This window comes from Microtus pennsylvanicus, chromosome 7 (genome assembly GCF_037038515.1).
Source record: "Microtus pennsylvanicus isolate mMicPen1 chromosome 7, mMicPen1.hap1, whole genome shotgun sequence".
Lineage (NCBI taxonomy): Eukaryota > Metazoa > Chordata > Mammalia > Rodentia > Cricetidae > Microtus > Microtus pennsylvanicus.
Window position 1 is genome coordinate 112,524,514 of NC_134585.1, and position 18,390 is coordinate 112,542,903.

An 18,390-nucleotide genomic window follows, 5' to 3' on the forward strand; every position below is an offset into this window, starting at 1 on the left:
GTTGATGAACACCAGTTCTTTTCTCTCCGATGGGGTCCCATGTACCCAGGCAGGCTTTGAACTCCCTGTGCCGCTGAGGACGACCTTGAATACCCTGTTTGTGTGCTCCTGTGTGCAGTGCTGGAATCAAACCTAGAACTTGGTGCACATTAGGCAAGTACTATACCAACTGAACTACGTCCTCAGCACTCAGAGCTACAATCTTAATCAACCCTGGCTCAGCAAAAGCAGAGGCCAGTGACAGCTCCAACTCGGCCTTCTGCGTTCATCCTCCCCTAAAACACTGTGTGACCGCCCCTCCTCCTAGGTCTAGATGTCTTTGGTTAACAGCAGTTCTTATAGCTAGTTAACATCTCCTGCACATTTGCGATGGCCAAACTCCAGCCACACACTCCACCCGCGGCTTCTTTCTCTGAGCACAGCTGTAAAGAAGAGCATCTTTGACATCAGGTGAGACTCAGATGTCAGCCAGCCTTACCTCTCACTGACTGTGATCAAACCCATCTATCTCTCCTGGCCTTGTACAGTGAGAATATTGGCTCCTCTGGTAGGCCCTGAGAAGATGGAATGCCCATCCTTGTGCATATTAAGCACTTAAGAAATGATCATTCTCCCCATCTTGCCTTTTCTGTTCAAAAGTTGTCCCAATTCTAAACCTCAGCCAACGAGGGTGAACTGTCTTTGAATTCGGGTTAGCTTTTCCTTTTGGGTTATGGGCTTGAATATAGGGACCACAGCCTCAGAAGTGCTTTTCCAGACTCTTCTAACACTTGTGGACAAAGAGGCAAAGAAGGATGAGGGGCTTGAGTTGTCCATGCGACTGAACATGTCGAAATGGTTCTCAAAGGTACTTACCCCCTTGTCAAAGGTGGCGAAGAACTTGATGTAGGGCTGGAAGTGTTCGGCTGCCTCTTGGAAGGCTTTGTAGTCTAGGAGGGAAGCCACAGGAAACAGGGACATTTGCAGGAGGCAAACCACACACTTGGAGAGAACTGTGTTAAATAACTATTTAATACCATCTCAAAAGTAGTTGGAGCTGAAATTGACTGGCACCCTTCCCCCACAGGTTCATGAACAGAAAGCAAGAAATAGGGGAAACTGAGGAAGAGGAAGGAAACAAAGAAGACATGGAAGAACCCTGAATCAAAAAAAATCACATGGAAAACTCCAAATCAAAGGGAAAAGAAAAACCAAAAACCTTCTTCCACCCAAATGCAGGGAGTTACAGCTGCACCGCAGAAGATGCAGCTTCTGCATAAATGAGCCCATAATCGGAAGGAAACCGACCGCACTGTGCTTACAGTTAAAAGAAAGACAGGACCCTAGGAAGCTTTTCACACTTCTCCAAAGAAGGGCTCCTAGGTACATCTTACGGTTGGTTTTCCTTTTTAAAAGCAAGTTGGTTTTCTCAGCCCTCCTCGCCATCCTCCAGCTCTTGCATCCTCTCTGCCCCCTTTTCCACCATGTTCCCTGAGCCCTGGGGGAAGGGCTTGATGGTAGAGACGCCCCACGTATACTGGACACTCCCAGCTTCTGCACTGAGCCACAGCCATGAGCGGCTTTCTAGCCAGGCTTGGGAGCTACACAAACCTCTGGATATAAACTTAAGTATTCATTTATTGGTTTGTGCTGATTTGTTTCTTGAGACAGGGGTTCCTCTGTGTAGCCCAGGTTGTCCTGGAACTCACTCTGTAGACTGTGCTGGCCTTAAGCTCATAGAGATCCACGTCCCTCTGCCTCCCAGCTGCTGCGGTTAAAAGCCTGTGCCATCACACTCGGTTAAATATAAATATTTAGAAGGCAGTTTGATAATGTGAGATATGATAGGGGGTCCTGGGAGGAATTCAGGGGAGGCAGTCAGGGGTGAATATGATCAAAATTGTGTGTGTGTGTGTGTGTGTGTGTGTGTGTGTGTGAAATGTTCAAAGACTAAAACGAGGTTTAACTTTTAAACTCTGACCCTCTAAGAAGATTATTTTAAGTCAAGCCTATTCTTGACTCTGGTTTCAAGCGTGTATCTGAATTTGTCACGGGAGGAGGGAACCACACCCGTGTGAGAAAGCTGCACTTTATTGCACCTGGGCAGGGACTGCGCGAGGTGTCTGGAGTCGGGCCTTCCGTGAAGGATGGGAATGGTGGTGCTTATAAATTTTACAACCTGCAGTCCCGCCGTGATGGACTCGTCAGAAGACTGGTTTTCCTCCCTTCTCACTGGATTTTATACTCCGTAATTAGGCAGATTTGTATAAGATTCGGTCATGGATTGTTTCAGAATAATGCTGGCTCAGCAATGCCCAGGTAAAACAGATGAACACACTAATGTAAAGAGAGCACGGGGTTTCCGGAACCACAGCCAGGGGAAACATCTCAGTAAGTTAAGTAGCTGCCTGGCAAACGCAAGGACATGAGTCTGGGGTTCAGTACCCAGAACCCAGATAGTAAAACCCCAAAGGAAACTGCCTTCTCTGAAGAGTGGATGGGAAGTGGGGTGGAGGGAAGGTGTTGGGGGGAGCAGGAGAAGGGGATGGAGTGGGAATTGGAATTGGTATATAAAATGAGAAAAGATTGTTTTTAAAAAAATAAATAAAATTTAAACAAACAAATAGTTAAAAGCCCAGCAGGGTGACAGATGCTTGTCACTTCAGTGCTGAGGAGGCAGAGGCAAGTGGATCCCTGAGGTTGCTGGCCCCTACTTGGAAAGTCCCAGGCCAGCAAGAGACTAGGTTTCTTAAAAAAAAAAAATTAAAGGGGAGAGCAGGGGGGAGGGTCAGAGGAAGGAGGGGTAACTGTGGTTGATATGTAAAAATGAATAAAAAATTAAAAATAATAATAAAGTATGTTCTCTGTTGCACCCTACATGAACACACTCTCACACACACATGCGCACACATGCATGCACTCATATGCACACGCAAACAGGTATACACACAGGCCGAGCATCTAACTAAGTTTAACTTTAAATTACAGGGTCTCCTGTAGCACCAGCCCTTCAACATCCTGCCTCTACATCCCTCTACACTGGAACTATAGGCATAAGTTACCACCATCAGCTAGTATTTAGATTTTACTAATAATTACAAAACAAGTTGGGCCACATCTATGTATGCATTCCTAAGTAAAAACATCATTTATTTTTCCATACATAATATGCTATGGAAATATACGGTTGGGTTTCAATCCCATTCATGGTCACAAGAAATAAGAAGATTATAGCTGTGACCAAGAAGAAGAGTCCGTTATCTGGAAGTGGGGATGCTTGGGCCCATGAAGAGCGGGGACCAGACTGGCTAAATTATGTCAAATGAAGAGAAAAGAATGTTAGCAGCGACGGAAAAGGCAATGAGTGTGGTCCATTCCTCTCCCACCATCCAGTGTGTGAACAAGTCCGTTACCAATGGTGGTTTTCAAGGAACTGAAGAGGCTGGCGCTTTAAGCCATCCTTGGGAATTGCATGCCGCTATTTTAAGCCTCATACCTAAAGTCACAAAGCTGCCTTCTTGGAAGTGACTCAAGAGTCTCCTTCCAGATCAGAAAACTATATATTTGTTCCCCATCTCAGCTCCTTTTTTGCTACCATTACATAAGAAGATTAATAAGCAAATAAATAATAAAACCAGGAGGCCCAAACCCCTTGCAGGTTAACCTCTTTTTATGCCTACATGCATGATCACATCTGCCGTCCCCCAACAAGGCTTGCAAGGCCTTGCAAGCATAGCCTGCTAGTTAGGGGTATGAGCACTAAGGATTACATCCTGGCTTCTGCATCTGTGAGTGACAAGAGACAGTTAATCAGATCTTTGTGTCCCATCGTTAAAATGCGGATAACTGCTTGGAAGAACAACCCCACTCGCCTGTCACAAGGCAATCTTCTAGGCACAGGCCCTGGCTATCACAAATGGTTATAAAATGGGGTCGTTCTGGTTTTTGTCAGTGTGGCAGAGCGGAAGGTACTGGAATGCACTTTCTGTGCTGCTCTTGGCCTTGACCCCTCCTGGGCTGTTGCATCAGGATTGGTGAAGGAGAGGGAGGGCGGAGCGTAGGAACAAATGGAGAGGGAGAACTGGAACGGGAGCAGAGCTGCTCTCAGCTCGTGTGTGCCAGGGCTCAGGTAAGGTTTCTGCTCTGTTTCGTCTTTTAACGACTCAGAAAGTTACCCTTCCTGTTCTCTTCCCTCTTCTCTCCACTCTCCACCCTCTCTTGCCTGCACACCCACTGCCCTGATGCTGGGGAAGGGCCCTGACTCACACACAACCTGGCCACAAAACCTTCATAGGAATCTGCCCAAGGGTGTGGTGGCATCATAGGCACAGATGAATGGCCAGCTGTGGGCTCGACCAGAGATTTTTCCATGTTTTCTAGCAACTACTGAGCCCATCCCCACTCAAAACTCAATTAATTCTCTCCAACTGACAGGGAAGCTCTCCAGCTACTGACCACAGGAACTGCCAACATCAGGAAGATGTCTACTGGGTGTCCCATTTTACAGGAGATGCTGATGGGGAGGCAGACAGGTGGGAGAGTAGAGGGAGGGAGAAGGCAGTTTATTCTGTAGAACACACCCAAGATAATACATACACACTTATACACACAATAACATACATGAAAAAACATACATACACTAAGACACACAATAATACACACACACAATCACAAATGCAATCAGACACACAATCACACACACACAAACACACACACACACACACACACACACACACACACACCTTCAAGACTAGAGAACATGGCCTGCCTTTAATGTTCTTTTCAACTCACCACCTATTCTGCACAGTTTCTGCCCGTGTCCCTTTGTACATAAAAAAAGAAGAAATTCAAGTTCTATTCCCCCCAGCAAAAGAGATGTTAAAGCCACACCCTCTTGTGGGATAACCTAGCACCCTTGTTAGGGCTAGCCTTCAGACTCATGTTGACAGAAAACTTACATTCGGAGTCCTCATTCTTGAAAAAGCCGAGGAGCTTGATCTGGTCCTCGATGCGCTCGAAGGCCTGGACTTCCAGCTTGTTGTTCACGATCTCCACTGGGTCTTCGATGAGCTGAAATCACACACATAGGCACAGACATGGTCACAGACACACATACACACACATAAAGATGTTCAAATAAGAGGGATCTTCTCCCCCCAGTGGAAGAGAGAACACCTTGGAGAGTAGGGACACTTGGGCACAAATTGTGCAAATAGGCAATGAGATGGAAAGAACACTAAGTCAGGTCATGTTCTCTAGCCTGGAAGGGGTGTGTGTGTGTGTATGGTTTTGTGTGTCACGGTATGTGTATGTGTGATTGTGTACGTGAACACAAAGGTCTTGAGTTCACATTCTATCCTACCCCATTGTGCATAGCAGGAATTTTTCTGTTCTGAGGAGGGGGTACTCTATTCCTCTTGACAGTTATTTTTTAAAAAATTATATCTTAAGTTATATATTGACAATTATCAATATATATAATGTGTACACACACACACAGAGGGAATACATGTGTATTGAGAGACAGAGAGAGAGGGAGGGAGGAAGAGAGAGAGAAAAAGAGAGAGAGGGAGGGAGAGAGAGGGGGGAGAGGGAGAGGAAGAGAACGGGAGGGGGGAGAGAGGGAGAGAGAGGGAGAGAGAGAGAGAGAGAAAGAGAGAGAGAGAGAGAAAGAGAGAGAGAGAAAGAGAAAGAGAGAGAGAGAGAGAGAGAGAGAGAGAGAGAGAGAGAGAGAGAGATTGTGTAGTGAGCCCAAGTGAATGTGTGAGATCTGTGCAGAGCAAGGTCTCAGTGTCTTCCTGTATCTTTCCCTCGCCTTGAGGCAGGATGTCTCACTGACCTGAGAGCTCACCCTTCTGGCTAGGCTGGCTGGCCAGCCGCCTCTCAGCACTGCCTGTCTGTCTCCTCCTGGGTGTGCAGGCCAAGGAGACATGGCAGGCTTTTCACATGGGTGCTGGGGATTCAAACCCAGACCTTCAGATGACTGTTCTTATATAGCAAGCACATTAACCCACCAAGCCATCTCTCCAGCCCATAACTGTTCATATTCCTGGAACATAAAGTGTTAGGAAATATGAATAAACTGTGAAATAATTAGCTAACATCCATTACTTTGGATACTTATCATTTGTGTGATGAGAACATCTGAGTTCCCTCTTAGCGAATCTGAAATGCATGTTTTTGTTTTTTTAAATATGTATGTATGTATTTATTTATTTATTATACAATGTTCTGTCTGTGTGTATGTCTGCAGGCCAGAAGAGGGCACCAGACCTCATTACAGATGGTTGTGAGCCACCATGTGGTTGCTGGGAATTGAACTCAGACCTTAGGAAGAGCAATGCTCTTAACCGCTGAGCCATCTCTCCAGCCCCCTGAAATGCATGTTTTTATTCACTGTCCTGAGTACACTGTCTCAAAGGAAGGAAACCCGACTTATTCCTTCTACCCGCTGAGACTCTATGCCGTGGATCACAATCTCCTCATGTTCGACCCCATCCCTGACTCTGGTAACCGGTATTATATGGACTTTCTGTTCTATTTTTTTAAAGACATTCAATTAGCTAAAATTCTACCTGTAAGGAAAAACACGCACTGTCTTTTGAATATGAAGTGTCTCTCCCAGTCAAGTGCTGAGGCTTGGCCCACCTTGAGGCTTCACTCACTGGGATGTGATTAGGTCATGAAGCCTCTGACTCCTTTGCGGGGTGAATCCACTGACAGTGTTAACGTCTGATGATGCTCTTGGGTCCTGATGAGGATTAGGAGAACGTGGGTCACGGAGGATGTGCCTTCTGTGTTTGCCGAATCTGGTCCTCCCAGCCTTCCTCTTTCTCTCTCTGCTTTCTGGCCAGCAATGTGTAGTGTTTGCCCTTCTGTGCCCAAACTCATAAGCGTGATGCTCTCCAGTTTCATCCTGGTTGTCTTGGAAACAAGACTTTTTTTTTTCTTTTTCACCGGTTGAGTTGCACTAATTCTGTAACATTTCCTGACACTTAGTGGCCCGGTTTTGGATCTGTGGGGACAAGTTTGCTAAAGGTCTTGAGAAAATGATTCCTCATTTTTAGGAAAATGATGGGAGTAGGTTTTCTTTCCTCCACGGATATGGATAAAGATGTGTGATAGATGGGGCCTAGCCTCAGGGCACCCACCTTGAAAACAAAGGCCACCTGCCGGCTATATGCCAGCTTGACCAAGCTATCATTATCTGAGGGAGGGAGCCTCAGTTGAGAAAATGCCTCCATAAGATTGGTTGCAGGCAAGCCTGTATTTTCTTAATTAATGATTGATGTGGGAGGGGCCAGCCTATTGGGGGTAGTGACACACAGACTGTGGACCTGGGTGCTATGACAAAGCAGGCTGAGCAAGCCATGAGAAGCAAGCCAGTAAGCAGCACCCCTCCATGGCCTCTGCATCAGCTCCTGCCTCCAGGTTCCTGCCCTGCTTGGTTCCTGTCTTGGCTTCCCTCAATGGACTATGATTCAGGATATGTAAGCCAAATAAACCTTTTCCTCCCCAGATTGTTTTTGGTCATGGTGTTTTATCACAGCAATAATAACCATAACTAAGATAGATTACATACTGAGAACAGAATTATCTGTGGTTTATGGAGATAAAACCCCAATTTGATAAGTCTAAACATCGCCCTAATTCTGGTTTACTGCTTTTGTGGGTCAGTCACACTGTTTGTCGTTTAATGGAGGCTTGCTTTGAGAAGCCTCCTTTTAGCTGGTAAGTTTGGAGCAGCGCCATGCTGGTCCAGACTTACAACATTGCTTTTCCTGAAGTTCCCTAGGACTTCTGTGTTAATGAGACAGCTGAGCAGAGACTGTGGACATTCTATTTGGCAGCCCCTTTCTGCCCTTCTCTGGCTTCTGAGAGTGTAGAGAGAAAGCAACAGTCTGCTGGGTGTCTGCTAGAAAACTGTTAGTGTGGGTGGCCAGCTGTGAGCTCTTCGTGTTAGTGTTGCTGTTTGTTCTAAGGACAGAGTTGCCCCGCAGAGCCCAGGCTGCCCCCACAGAGCCCAGGCTGCCTCAACAGAGCCCAGGCTGCCCCCACAGAGCTCAGGCTGCCCCCACAGAGCTCAGGCTGCCCCCACAGAGCCCAGGCTGCTGGCCTTTCATGCACAGTCCTCCTGGCTCAGCATCCCCGGTGCCATGGTTACAGGTGCATCACCATTCCTGGCAGGATTGGGTTATCTGTGCAGACCACAGGTGCCAAAGCCTTTAGCCTTGTAGCTGTGACCGGCAGTGTAACTTTATGCATGGCCAAAATGTTTGGTAGCATTTCCCCCTCTGTTGGAACTTACAGATTTGAGGAAGCGATACCTCATTAGCTGAAAATGAATATGGTTGTTTTTTTGTTCTCATTTTTTGTTGTTGTTGTTGGTGGTGGTGGTGGTATGTGTGTATGTGTTTGAGGGGGTATTCCTTAGCTCTGTCTTTCCTAAAATACAACTTTTTTTTTTACATTTTCTTCTTTTGTATGTGGGAAGATGTGTGCACACCATTGTGTGTGTAGGTCGGGGGGGGGGTGTTAGAAGACAGCTTATGAGAGCTGATTCTCTCATCCCGTGGGACTGGGGAATTGAATACAGACTACCAGGTGTGACGGTAAGTGTCTTTACCTTTTGAGCCATCTCATCAATCTGCTAACTTCCTTTATACCACTCAGAAAACTCAGGAAGACTAGGCCTGTGGGTCCCCACTTCCATCTCAGGTTCACCCCTTCTTTCCCCACTTCCCATGGCTGTCTCTCAGTGTCACTATACCAATACCAATAAAACACCAGTGGGTATCAGTGTGTAACTGGTAAGAGAACACCGTGTCACTTCTTTTATACACACACACACACACACACACACACACACACACACACTCCCATCACTTCTAACAACTGGTTCAGTGACTTAAAGGCCTGCTTCCTGGTAAAAGCAGATTCCGCGATAGTGCAGGTGCCCCTTGTTGTTTTGTGAAGCCCGAGAAAAGCCATATTCCACACCAGGATCTCCAGCTCCTTTGTTCCTGCACCCCAGGTGTAGCCTCCCCTCTGTGAAACAGCTGCACACAAGGCCGCCCACTAAATACTTACATCCAAGAGAAATTCCACCAGGACATCCGCAGCGAACTCCCCGTCAAACTCAATGGTGCGATCACCCTTCAGAACGTACAGGCTTCCTTCTTCATTGAAACCTGGGAGGGACAGAGGCCCAAGGTCAAGGTCATTCAGGTATGGAAAAACCTTCTACATGCTGAGTGGCAGTGGGGTCAGGATCAGTGGAACTAATATTAACACAGACAGGTCAGGCTTTCGGGGTCAGCCGTGAATTTGAAATTTCCTCTCAGTTCCACGACTGCTTTAGTTTCCAGGAATACTATTGACCCCTGCCATTGTCCTTACCAGAACCTGTACTCGCCACTGCTACCTGTCACCTGAGCCTGGCTTCAAGCCCCTTGATCACCTAATGTCAGCCCTACTGCTCCACCCACGTTGGCTAGACCAGGGCTCCTCATCCCTGGTCCCATTCTTGTTACTTCTGCACCGTATGGTGTTAGGAAAGGGTGTGTCCAGCACGGGGCACAGAGCCAGACTTTACATCTCTTTTCCTTTTCTCTAAACCTAGAATGACCTCCATCCCTGACTCTATCTTGGTTACTTCTTCTGGTTCTGGCTTAGAACCCATTTTCATCTAAGGTCTCTGCAGCCGCCTGGGTCTTCTATGGTTGCTCTCGGGGCTTAAAGGTGCTCACTCTGGGAGGACAGTCTCTACCAATAGGGGTGTGCTCTTTTCCAGGGCACACAGAGCTGGGTGGGCCAGCCTCTTACACAGAGCTGGGCGTCTGTGTGTGGACAACCCTGCTTCACGGGCCTCTTTACTAGGGCCCCTGGTTGATGCTGGGAGGCAAACAACAGCTTCACCTTTGCCCCAGTACCCTTGGTACAAGGTGCTGTACTTTAACAAATCCTTGCTGGGACGCTGTACCCTCTTCCCCGGAATATTAAACAGCCAAGATTGATATTATTGCAAATCCACCACATTATTAATTCTTCAGATGGGTCGTTTTCAACTCTTTTATCCAGGAAACGCTGTCTCCTAAGGAACTACAAAGGACCCTTAGGAGCAGGAGGGCTGGGCCACAGCCTGCTGCCCTGAACCCTATCTGAGGAGCTACTGACATACCCCAGCATTGGATACACAAAATATTCTTGACTCTGAGAGCATCTGATCTTGAAATGTGCCCCAGGAAGCATCGGTCAGCATCTTGTTTGGGATTTTGTCTTGAGTGAGGCCAAGTAGGGCTTCATATCCCGTTATAGCCATGACCAAAGTGAGGCAATCAGGAGAGGAGGGTGAGGGCAAAGGGGCGGGTTTGCAGAACACAACCATATCATGAAAACCCCAAATATCCAACATCTACATTGCAGCTACTTTCATCCCTCAATGGTGACCCTAGAGAAAAACATATTTAGATAGACCAAGCGCCATCATGCCCTTGGCCAGTCTGTTCTTGTGAATTCTCGTTCAGCCTGTGCTGCCTACGTCTGAATATTTCTAGGGCACTAGCACTTTTTAAAATTTTACTAAAAATTCTTCCAAATACCACCCACTCACTAAAGCAGTGGCAGGTTGGGAGCAAGGCTAACAATCAATGAGCTGCTAGGGAAAGAGGTAGAACTCATTAAATAGTTTTGACTCTAGGAAAAGTTGAATGTATTTTACGTCTATGCTCAGGATAGAAAAGGTATTTTTGAGACATCTCCAAGGAAATCGATATGCCAGTCATTCTCAGTAAGTCATTATAGGCATGAGTTCTTCCTGTGTCAACTTAAGTAGTCTTCTCTAAAATAAATCTTATCTTTAAAAATGTCTGCTCTTCTCAGAATTAAAACAGTAAAGAGTGTTTTGTAATTTGCTAGGATAATGCATCTGCATGTACCTGGGATAATGCATCTTCCTGGACCTAGGATAATGCATCTGCATGTACCTGAGATAATGAACCTGTATGTACCTGGGATAATATATCTGCATGTACCTGGGATGATGCACCTGCATGTACCTGGGATAATAAACCTGCATGTACCTGAAGATATCTATTGAACCACCACTAAGATTTTTTTTTCTTCTTCTGTGCTTACTACTCCAAAGGCAATTAACCTTTCTTCAAAGGGTCTGTTTCATAACCTCCTGCTATTTTTAATAGCCATTCTCCACTGGTCATGCAGAAAAAGCTAAATGGACAGTGTTGGGGTGGTATTTGGAAACCAGCGGGGTTCCTTGTGCCCTTTCTCCTTGGGATTATGGAATGGGGATCTTAAAGGGCACTTGATCATGACATATTGACATGAGAGATTACTGCTCTCTCTGCCTTGTCGCTTAACCGTGCCTCACCTAAATCCATCCAGGCTGAAATTTTCCAGCTGGGGTTCAGCCTTAACTTTGGGACTTCTGGAGACTCTGATGTAATTGCACAATGTGCTGAGTGCTGTTGGAATGTTCCCAGAGAGGCCCAGAGAAGCCACTGAGGCACGAAGATGCAGTAGCTGGGCTTCTAGATGCTGTGGGAGCTGTCAGTCAAGGCCCTAGAGCTTTACATCTCTTTCTCTCTGCCTGATACTGATACAAAGATAAATTAAATGATTCCTGCCAAACCATTAGATCGAGGCCTAGGTTTACTTTTATCAGGCTCTTCTCTGACCCAGAATGGTGTATGCACTATCATTTTATGTGTTTGAAAATAATCCAGTTACCATGCAAGATAAATATAACTGCTTTTTTTTCCCCCAGACACATTTGTTTCTTCCTAATGGATTTCAAATAACAAACTTACCCAGTCTCTTGGCAAGCTTGGCTTCTTTCTTGGCATCCACCATCACAAAGCCTATGTTTTTATGTTCCAGAACCTGGGCCACGAGCTGGAGACAAATAGGTAGAGGAAGTGAGTTAAGGGAAGAGTGACAGTAGAAACCATCCCAAGCATCAGGGCCAGTGCCCTTTGCACATCCTGCTCCTCGGACCTCTGATGAGTCAGCAGAATGCTGAGAATCTGAGCAGGGGGCTAAGGGGAAAGATCTGGAAAAACACATCCATAGCTACAAGCCCCTTTCTGCCCTCGAGAAGACAAAATTGGGCCGCAGAGAATGCAAAAGGAGCCAAGGAGCTCAAACACTCAGTGGACACCTGGTACGGAGCCTTGAGCCCTTCTGCAGTTGTCAAACAAAACTGTCAGGGACACATCTTTGAGTGAAGGAGTCCTGAGGCCTGGAGGCCTCCTGCCCCTGGACAGGTGCCCGCTGGCATCTGGAGGCTTCCTGAAACCCATAGTGAGGAAAAACAAGGGGAAGTGTTTGAGGCTGGAGGTACCATTGACCCTAAAGTTCAGGAGGATGCATCAGTGCCTTGGACAGGGAGGTGGCAAAAAAACAAACAAACAAACAAACAAAAACACTCTAGCAGACAGCAGCATAGGAGATGAATGTAATGCTATTTTATTTGTATTTTAATAAATAAAGCCTGCCCAAGGATCAGAAAAGTAAAAGAGCCACACTGGCCAGACTTAGAGACCAGGTAACAATGGCACACACCTTTAATCCCAGTAGCCACAGTGGCACACACCTTTAGTAGCCACACTAGTTTGCCATAGAAACCAGACGGCAGTGATGCACACCCTTAATACCAGAACTAGAGAGGATTATAAAACAGGAGGAGACGGCTCTCACACAGTCTCATTCTGAGATTCCTGGAGGCAGGATCGCCGTTTTGGACTGAGGTAGAGGTAAGAGCCAGTGGCTGACTGTTTTGCTCTTCTGAACCCCAATTTTTGTTTCTGAGTTTTTATTAATCGTGCTTCAGATGAAGCCATGTGTAAGACTGGCGTCCAACTAAGCTTCCTGAAACTCTCAAATGTCAGAGCTCCATTTCTCTGTCGTCTTGCCATCTCACCAAAAAAAGGGCCTTGACAGAAATGGGGATACCATGAAATACGAAATGTCTGGGGATTGAACCTAGGTCCTTACAAAGCACACCGAATCATTGTGCTACACTCTGAACCTGAATACTACTTTTAAAACACATATATTTGTTAGGATTATTTCCTACCAAGAGCTCCCTGCTGACGCAAAATTCCCAGTCAAGCTGAATCAAAACAAGCCAAACTAAATATTTCAATTATTTCACACCATGGTGGTGTATTTTCAATTTTCACATCTGTGTTTTTGTTAGTATAGAATATATCAGTGTATTTTTATGTTTTTCTTATAGCTTATAACCTTGAACTTATTTATTATTTCTAAGAAATTTTTCTTTCTTTGGAATTCTTGGGAAATGTCTGGGTAGATAATCATGCCACCTGCAAAGGTATCTCCTTTTCCCATTTGTCCGACTTTCCATTTCCTTGTGTTTCTGCCCACTTTTCATTCTGCCAGTGAGAACTCTAGTCCTGCATTGAAGATGGTACCTTGCTTTCTTACCTGGCCTTTTTTATTTCATTTTGTTTGCACCTCAGTCTTCCAGATGGAGCTGTTTTTCCTTTCTGTCCTTTTCATTCTGCTACATATTTTACAGGTTGATCCTGTGTATTCTACAGTCCTTTGGGGGTTTCTCGTTTCCCCCAGAAACTCGGGGACTCTTTGGCTCTGCCGGTGCTCTTTGTTCTGCTACCCTCTGTTCTGTGGCTGTTCTTTCGCTCCATCCTCCGTTCCTGTGTCTACCCCTGTTGTATCCCCGCTGTCTTCTTCCTTCCATTCCCTTTCCAGTTAGACCTCCTAGGTCCTCCGAGGTGAGCACAAATCTGTCCTGGCCTAGTCACGCTTCCTTCTCATCTGTCCTCAGTCTTTCTCTTTTTCTCTGGCTCTGAACCAGCCCCTCCTTCTGAGACTAAGGATCCTAACAGAATGCCGATCTGCTGCAGGAATGCCCGGTGCCTGCAGTGGAGAGAGGACCCCAGGAACGGGGAATCACTGCCACCCTGAACATCCCAGAACGTTTCTCTTTTCTTGGATTTTGTCCGGGACTGGGAAGGCTGGGAACGCCGCATCGCCGCTGTGACTCACCATGAGGTCCCCGTGCCAATCGCTGCGAAATCTCTCGGGTGTAGGCTATTGTATAAAATCCATCAGACCATGCTGTGTTCTCTCGGGTGTAGGCTATTGTATGCAATCCATCAGACCATGCTGTGTTCTCGTTTCCTAACAAATACGTTTTTTTCATTGCAAGCCACCCTGTCCTATTTACAGAAGTCAAAATCTTAAATGAATGTTCCCCTGTCAATCATTCAAAGCCACCACACCCAGCTTTGCAGTACAGTAAATTCCTCCCTCTTCTCCGGCCTGAGCCTCGACAGTAGTCCTTAAACTTCAGTCGGCACAAGAATGACCCAAGGCTCTGTTAAAATGGGGTTTCTTGGTCCTCCTCGACTGAACTGAGAAGCTAGAGCTGGGTGGGGCTCAGGAATCCACACTCTCATCCACCACTGCGCAGCCACACCCCGTGGTTCTGAGGCCCGGGCTCTCCAGTCAGTCACTCTCTGGAAAGCGCAGCTATGAATGATTGCTCTTCCTCCGAAAGTCACACGGCAGTGTTCCAGCTGTGGGCTCACGTTGGCTCTTTTGATCTCTCCATTTAGTGTGGGAGGTACTACTAATCCAGGGAGGCATGGAAACGGTCCACTGAGCACTGAAGGCCCTCATCACCCAGCTCTCACAGCCTGTATTATGTCCACGTAAAGGTGGAAAGAGAGCTGACTCAACAAGGTTGTCCTCCTAAACGCCATAGGCGTGCGGTGCCGTGTGTGCCATGACAGGCACGTACCACATGTCCACACCCCCCAACACACACACACACACACCCACACCAGGAGAGAACGAGAAATTAACTTGGAGAATTAAACAAGAGTGTTTGATTCCAACTTCTCCTCAGGACACACCACCACATATTTGTTTATTTTACGTAAGCACAAATGTGTTCATCTCTTGGGCGTGTGAAACATAGCCTTTCCTGTCTTGATATCTGCATGGGACTTTTGAATATGGTTGAGTGGTCAGTAGCTATCACTGTCCTATATCACAGGTGGGCCAGAAAGCCCCAATACGTGAGGTGTACCTTCCCCCTCCTCCCGTTCCTCTTCCTCCTCAGCATTCTGACTCCAGATTCCTGTACCTCCTGAATCGCTGCCAGCTTCCATCCTCCCTCAACCCAAAGCCTGCCCCTCTGAGCTTCACCGTTACCATCACCAGCTCTAGCATGCAGCCTTCACAAGCTTAAATCAGTCTGAGCCAGCAGACACCTAAGAGTACTGTGGGAGTGAATGAGGAAGGGGCGGCGGTGAAGACCCGAGACCTCTGAGTTAACTCTTGGTGTGACTGGGTTCCTGAGGACCGGTAGTCTCTGGGGAGGCTGGAGTAGGCAAACTGGTCATGGCTGCCTCTTGCACGTGGCTCGTTTCCTCCATCACCCCACTCCTACACCCTAAACCCCACCTCACTTACCCTCTCTCCCTCAGGTCTCCAAACTTTAGCAAAGCTTGGGTGCCCAGAGCAGGCCCAGGCTCATCTTTCGCTCAGTTGTCCTTTCTAGAAAGCCCGTGGCCCATCCCCAGGAGTGAGCTCTGGTACCTTCTGTAATCTGGGTTTATATCTCTTCTGCGCTGTGACTCTTTCTTCACTGTGGCCATCTCAATTGTCTCCTGTAATCTGTGCAGTTCCTTGGAGACAGTGGGTGCACGGATGGATTGGTCTGAGCACATCACAAGTTCAAGGAGCTTGTGAGCCAGAGAGGCAAGAAGCAATTATCAGCCAATACTGTGAGTCCCGGGCGAGAAAAAAGGTTGCCTCCATGTTTCTTAAATTCCCAGAAAATCGGAATACTCTTTTATACGTGACTGTGATTTTCTCCTGCTAGCTTGCAGCCATTCCTGACTGGTTTGAGTTTGGTGGGTTCTTTCTCTGTCTTGCTTGAGAGGTCATCCTAGAAACTAGCCCCATCTGTTGGCTAGTTATATGTGGCTCCTGGAATGGAAACATTGTTCACTCTCTCAGAATCATTAGGATTTGGTTTGGCCATTGCTGATTTCTTTTTACCCAAAAAGAACTTCTAACAAAGTTCTATATAAATAATATCATAGATACCATGATAAATAAACAAGATAATAATTCAGTAGCTGACAACTATTTGTTTTTGGTATGTCGTTCTCTTTCTGTTATTATATTGTATTTATACTACCATTGCTGTTGGAAAGATCGGGTCCGTGTGCATGCCACCTTTAAATGAGTAAGTGACCTATACTTGTTAGACCCCAATGATGAAGAGCGTGGGACTTAGTGTCAATTCCTGGATTGTATACTTTATCACTAGTCTGTGCTGTGACTTCACTGCACAATGTAGGCAGTAACAATATCTACACCACGGGACTCTTTTAAACTTTTGAAGGTCAACAGAAATAACAACTATGAAGTGTTTGGCATGGGTCTTCACATACAGTAGATGCATAATAAGTGTAGATTTCCTCCTTAATAGTATGAAGGCTGGGCCGTGGTAGTGCATGCCTTTAATCCCAGCACTTGGTAGGCAGAGGCAGGTGGATCTCTGTGAGTTCGATGCCAGGCTGGTCTTCAAGAGCTAATTCCAGGACAGGCTCCAAAGCAAAACAGAGAAACCATGTCTTGAAAAACAAAACAAAAGTATGATAGCTGAATATGGTTCTGGATTGTGTGCTGATCCCCAAGTATCAAAGCCCAGGGTATCAGAATGGAAAGAGAAGTAACGATCGTTAGCTAAGGATGAGTTAATGAGAGAGGCAGCCAAAAGAACAGGGCATATTTAAAGGCTATGGAGTCTCATGAGAGAGAGAGCTTGTGGGCAGGAGTGGGAGGCAAACCATAAAGAGCCTGGCAGGCCATGAGAAGTGCTGTGGGTTTGGTTTCCATGAACTTTGGGTGTGTCTAAATATCCCTCCATAACCACACAGCCCTGCATGGTGGGCCCTCTGCCTCTTCAGCTTAACGAAAGCCCGCATCTAGATATGTTCTCCGGTCCATCTAGAAGACACCCTTCAACGTTCTTCACCAATTCTGTTGTCTTTGCAGTGTACCTGGGCATGCTAGTTTTCTAGAAGGTGACCCCTGACCCAGTTCTGCTGTCTTTGCAGTGTACTTGGACATGCTCATTCTCTAGAAGGTGACCTCTGACCCCTGCTCTCAACTCGGTACTTACTCGGGGACCCTGAGATTTTCCTCTGCAACTTTCCCTTGGTTTGGATATGATGGTTGTGATTATCACCTCTCTACTGTCGGTGTTCAGGCAGCCGGCTCTGTGTCTATGTCTGCCTTTCTCCCATGCTATCTCCAGCACCCAGGAGGGTAGCTGAATGACTCCCAAATTAGTGCCTCAAGTAAATGAACCAATTAAAAGGGAGACTGCTTGTGAGAGCAGAGGCCATTGGGACAGTAGACGGGCAGAAGGAGTGAGAGCATCCACAGGGAGTAAACAGTGTCAGCGTACGTTTGAAGGGGGACATGTCAAGGGCTGGACCAGAACAAGCTAGCTTAATGGAGCAAGTTGTATTTGGAGGAGCTAGGAAGTGTCCTGTGTCTGAGATGTATAGGAAAAAGAGTGAAGGGTTGAACTCTGGGGTTGGAAGTTATAATTTGGAGTTGAGTAGAACAAAGAGATTGACCTGAGTTCAGAGAGGGTAGACCCAGGCCAGGCAGAGGAAGAGTATGGGAAGAAAGGGCATCCAGGTGGCAGGCAGGCGTGTGGTCAGATCGGGAGATGATTCTGGTCTCAGACAGAGGTTTGGACCATGAAGAAGCAAGAGCCTTATATGGTGGCGAGTATGAGCGGAGAGATAGTACTAGTACCAGCGAGGCCCAGGCCTTCTTCCTTGGCTTTCGAGAGAGAACAAAGGAGAGGGGCCACGAGGTGATTTAGGGTCTCCAGCCAAAAACCAGAACAAAGGACAAATGGTAACGTCAGGAGAATATTCCAGAACTGGGGTTAGATTCGCAGAACTAATAGAGTTACAGTGAATTCATGGTCACAGAAAACACTCAAGCTTCCCAGAGGAGCTGAGGGTGTGAGAGGCTGGGCCACTTAGGGGCCTGGGGCATGACAGAGCCTCAGGTCAGAGTTGGCCATGTGAGAGGCTGTGAAGCAGATGCGTGGAAATAGGTGCCTGAAGAAGCACCCACCCCGTGCAAGGAGGAGCTGCTCAGAATCTGAAAGGCATGAAAGGATCACTATGGTGCCCTGACTGCAGAGTCACTAAGTCCTGGTGCCCCAGGGAATCCAGGAGGGGCAGGACCCCCGGCTGGTCTCCCTCCTGGACTGGTGAGCCATGGATGACCTTGTAAAGAAAAGCCGGGACAGGCGCCAATGCAGGGAACTGGACAGTTGAGTGGGTGGCAAGGACAGACTGG

The 18,390-nt window shown here is 46.9% G+C and overlaps 1 protein-coding gene across 1 annotated transcript in view; it reads right to left on the minus strand.

Annotated features, from left to right (window-relative positions):
- The window catches only part of Casq2 (calsequestrin 2), a 59,139-nt gene that overhangs the window by 25,622 nt on the left and 15,127 nt on the right, over positions 1–18,390 (minus strand). The window contains exons 2-5 of the mRNA XM_075981776.1: positions 11,808–11,892; positions 9,070–9,170; positions 4,938–5,049; positions 856–929 (exon numbers count right to left, since the gene is read on the minus strand). Coding sequence (XP_075837891.1) covers positions 856–929; positions 4,938–5,049; positions 9,070–9,170; positions 11,808–11,892 — 372 coding nt within the window. The remainder of the gene's footprint in view (positions 1–855; positions 930–4,937; positions 5,050–9,069; positions 9,171–11,807; positions 11,893–18,390) is intronic.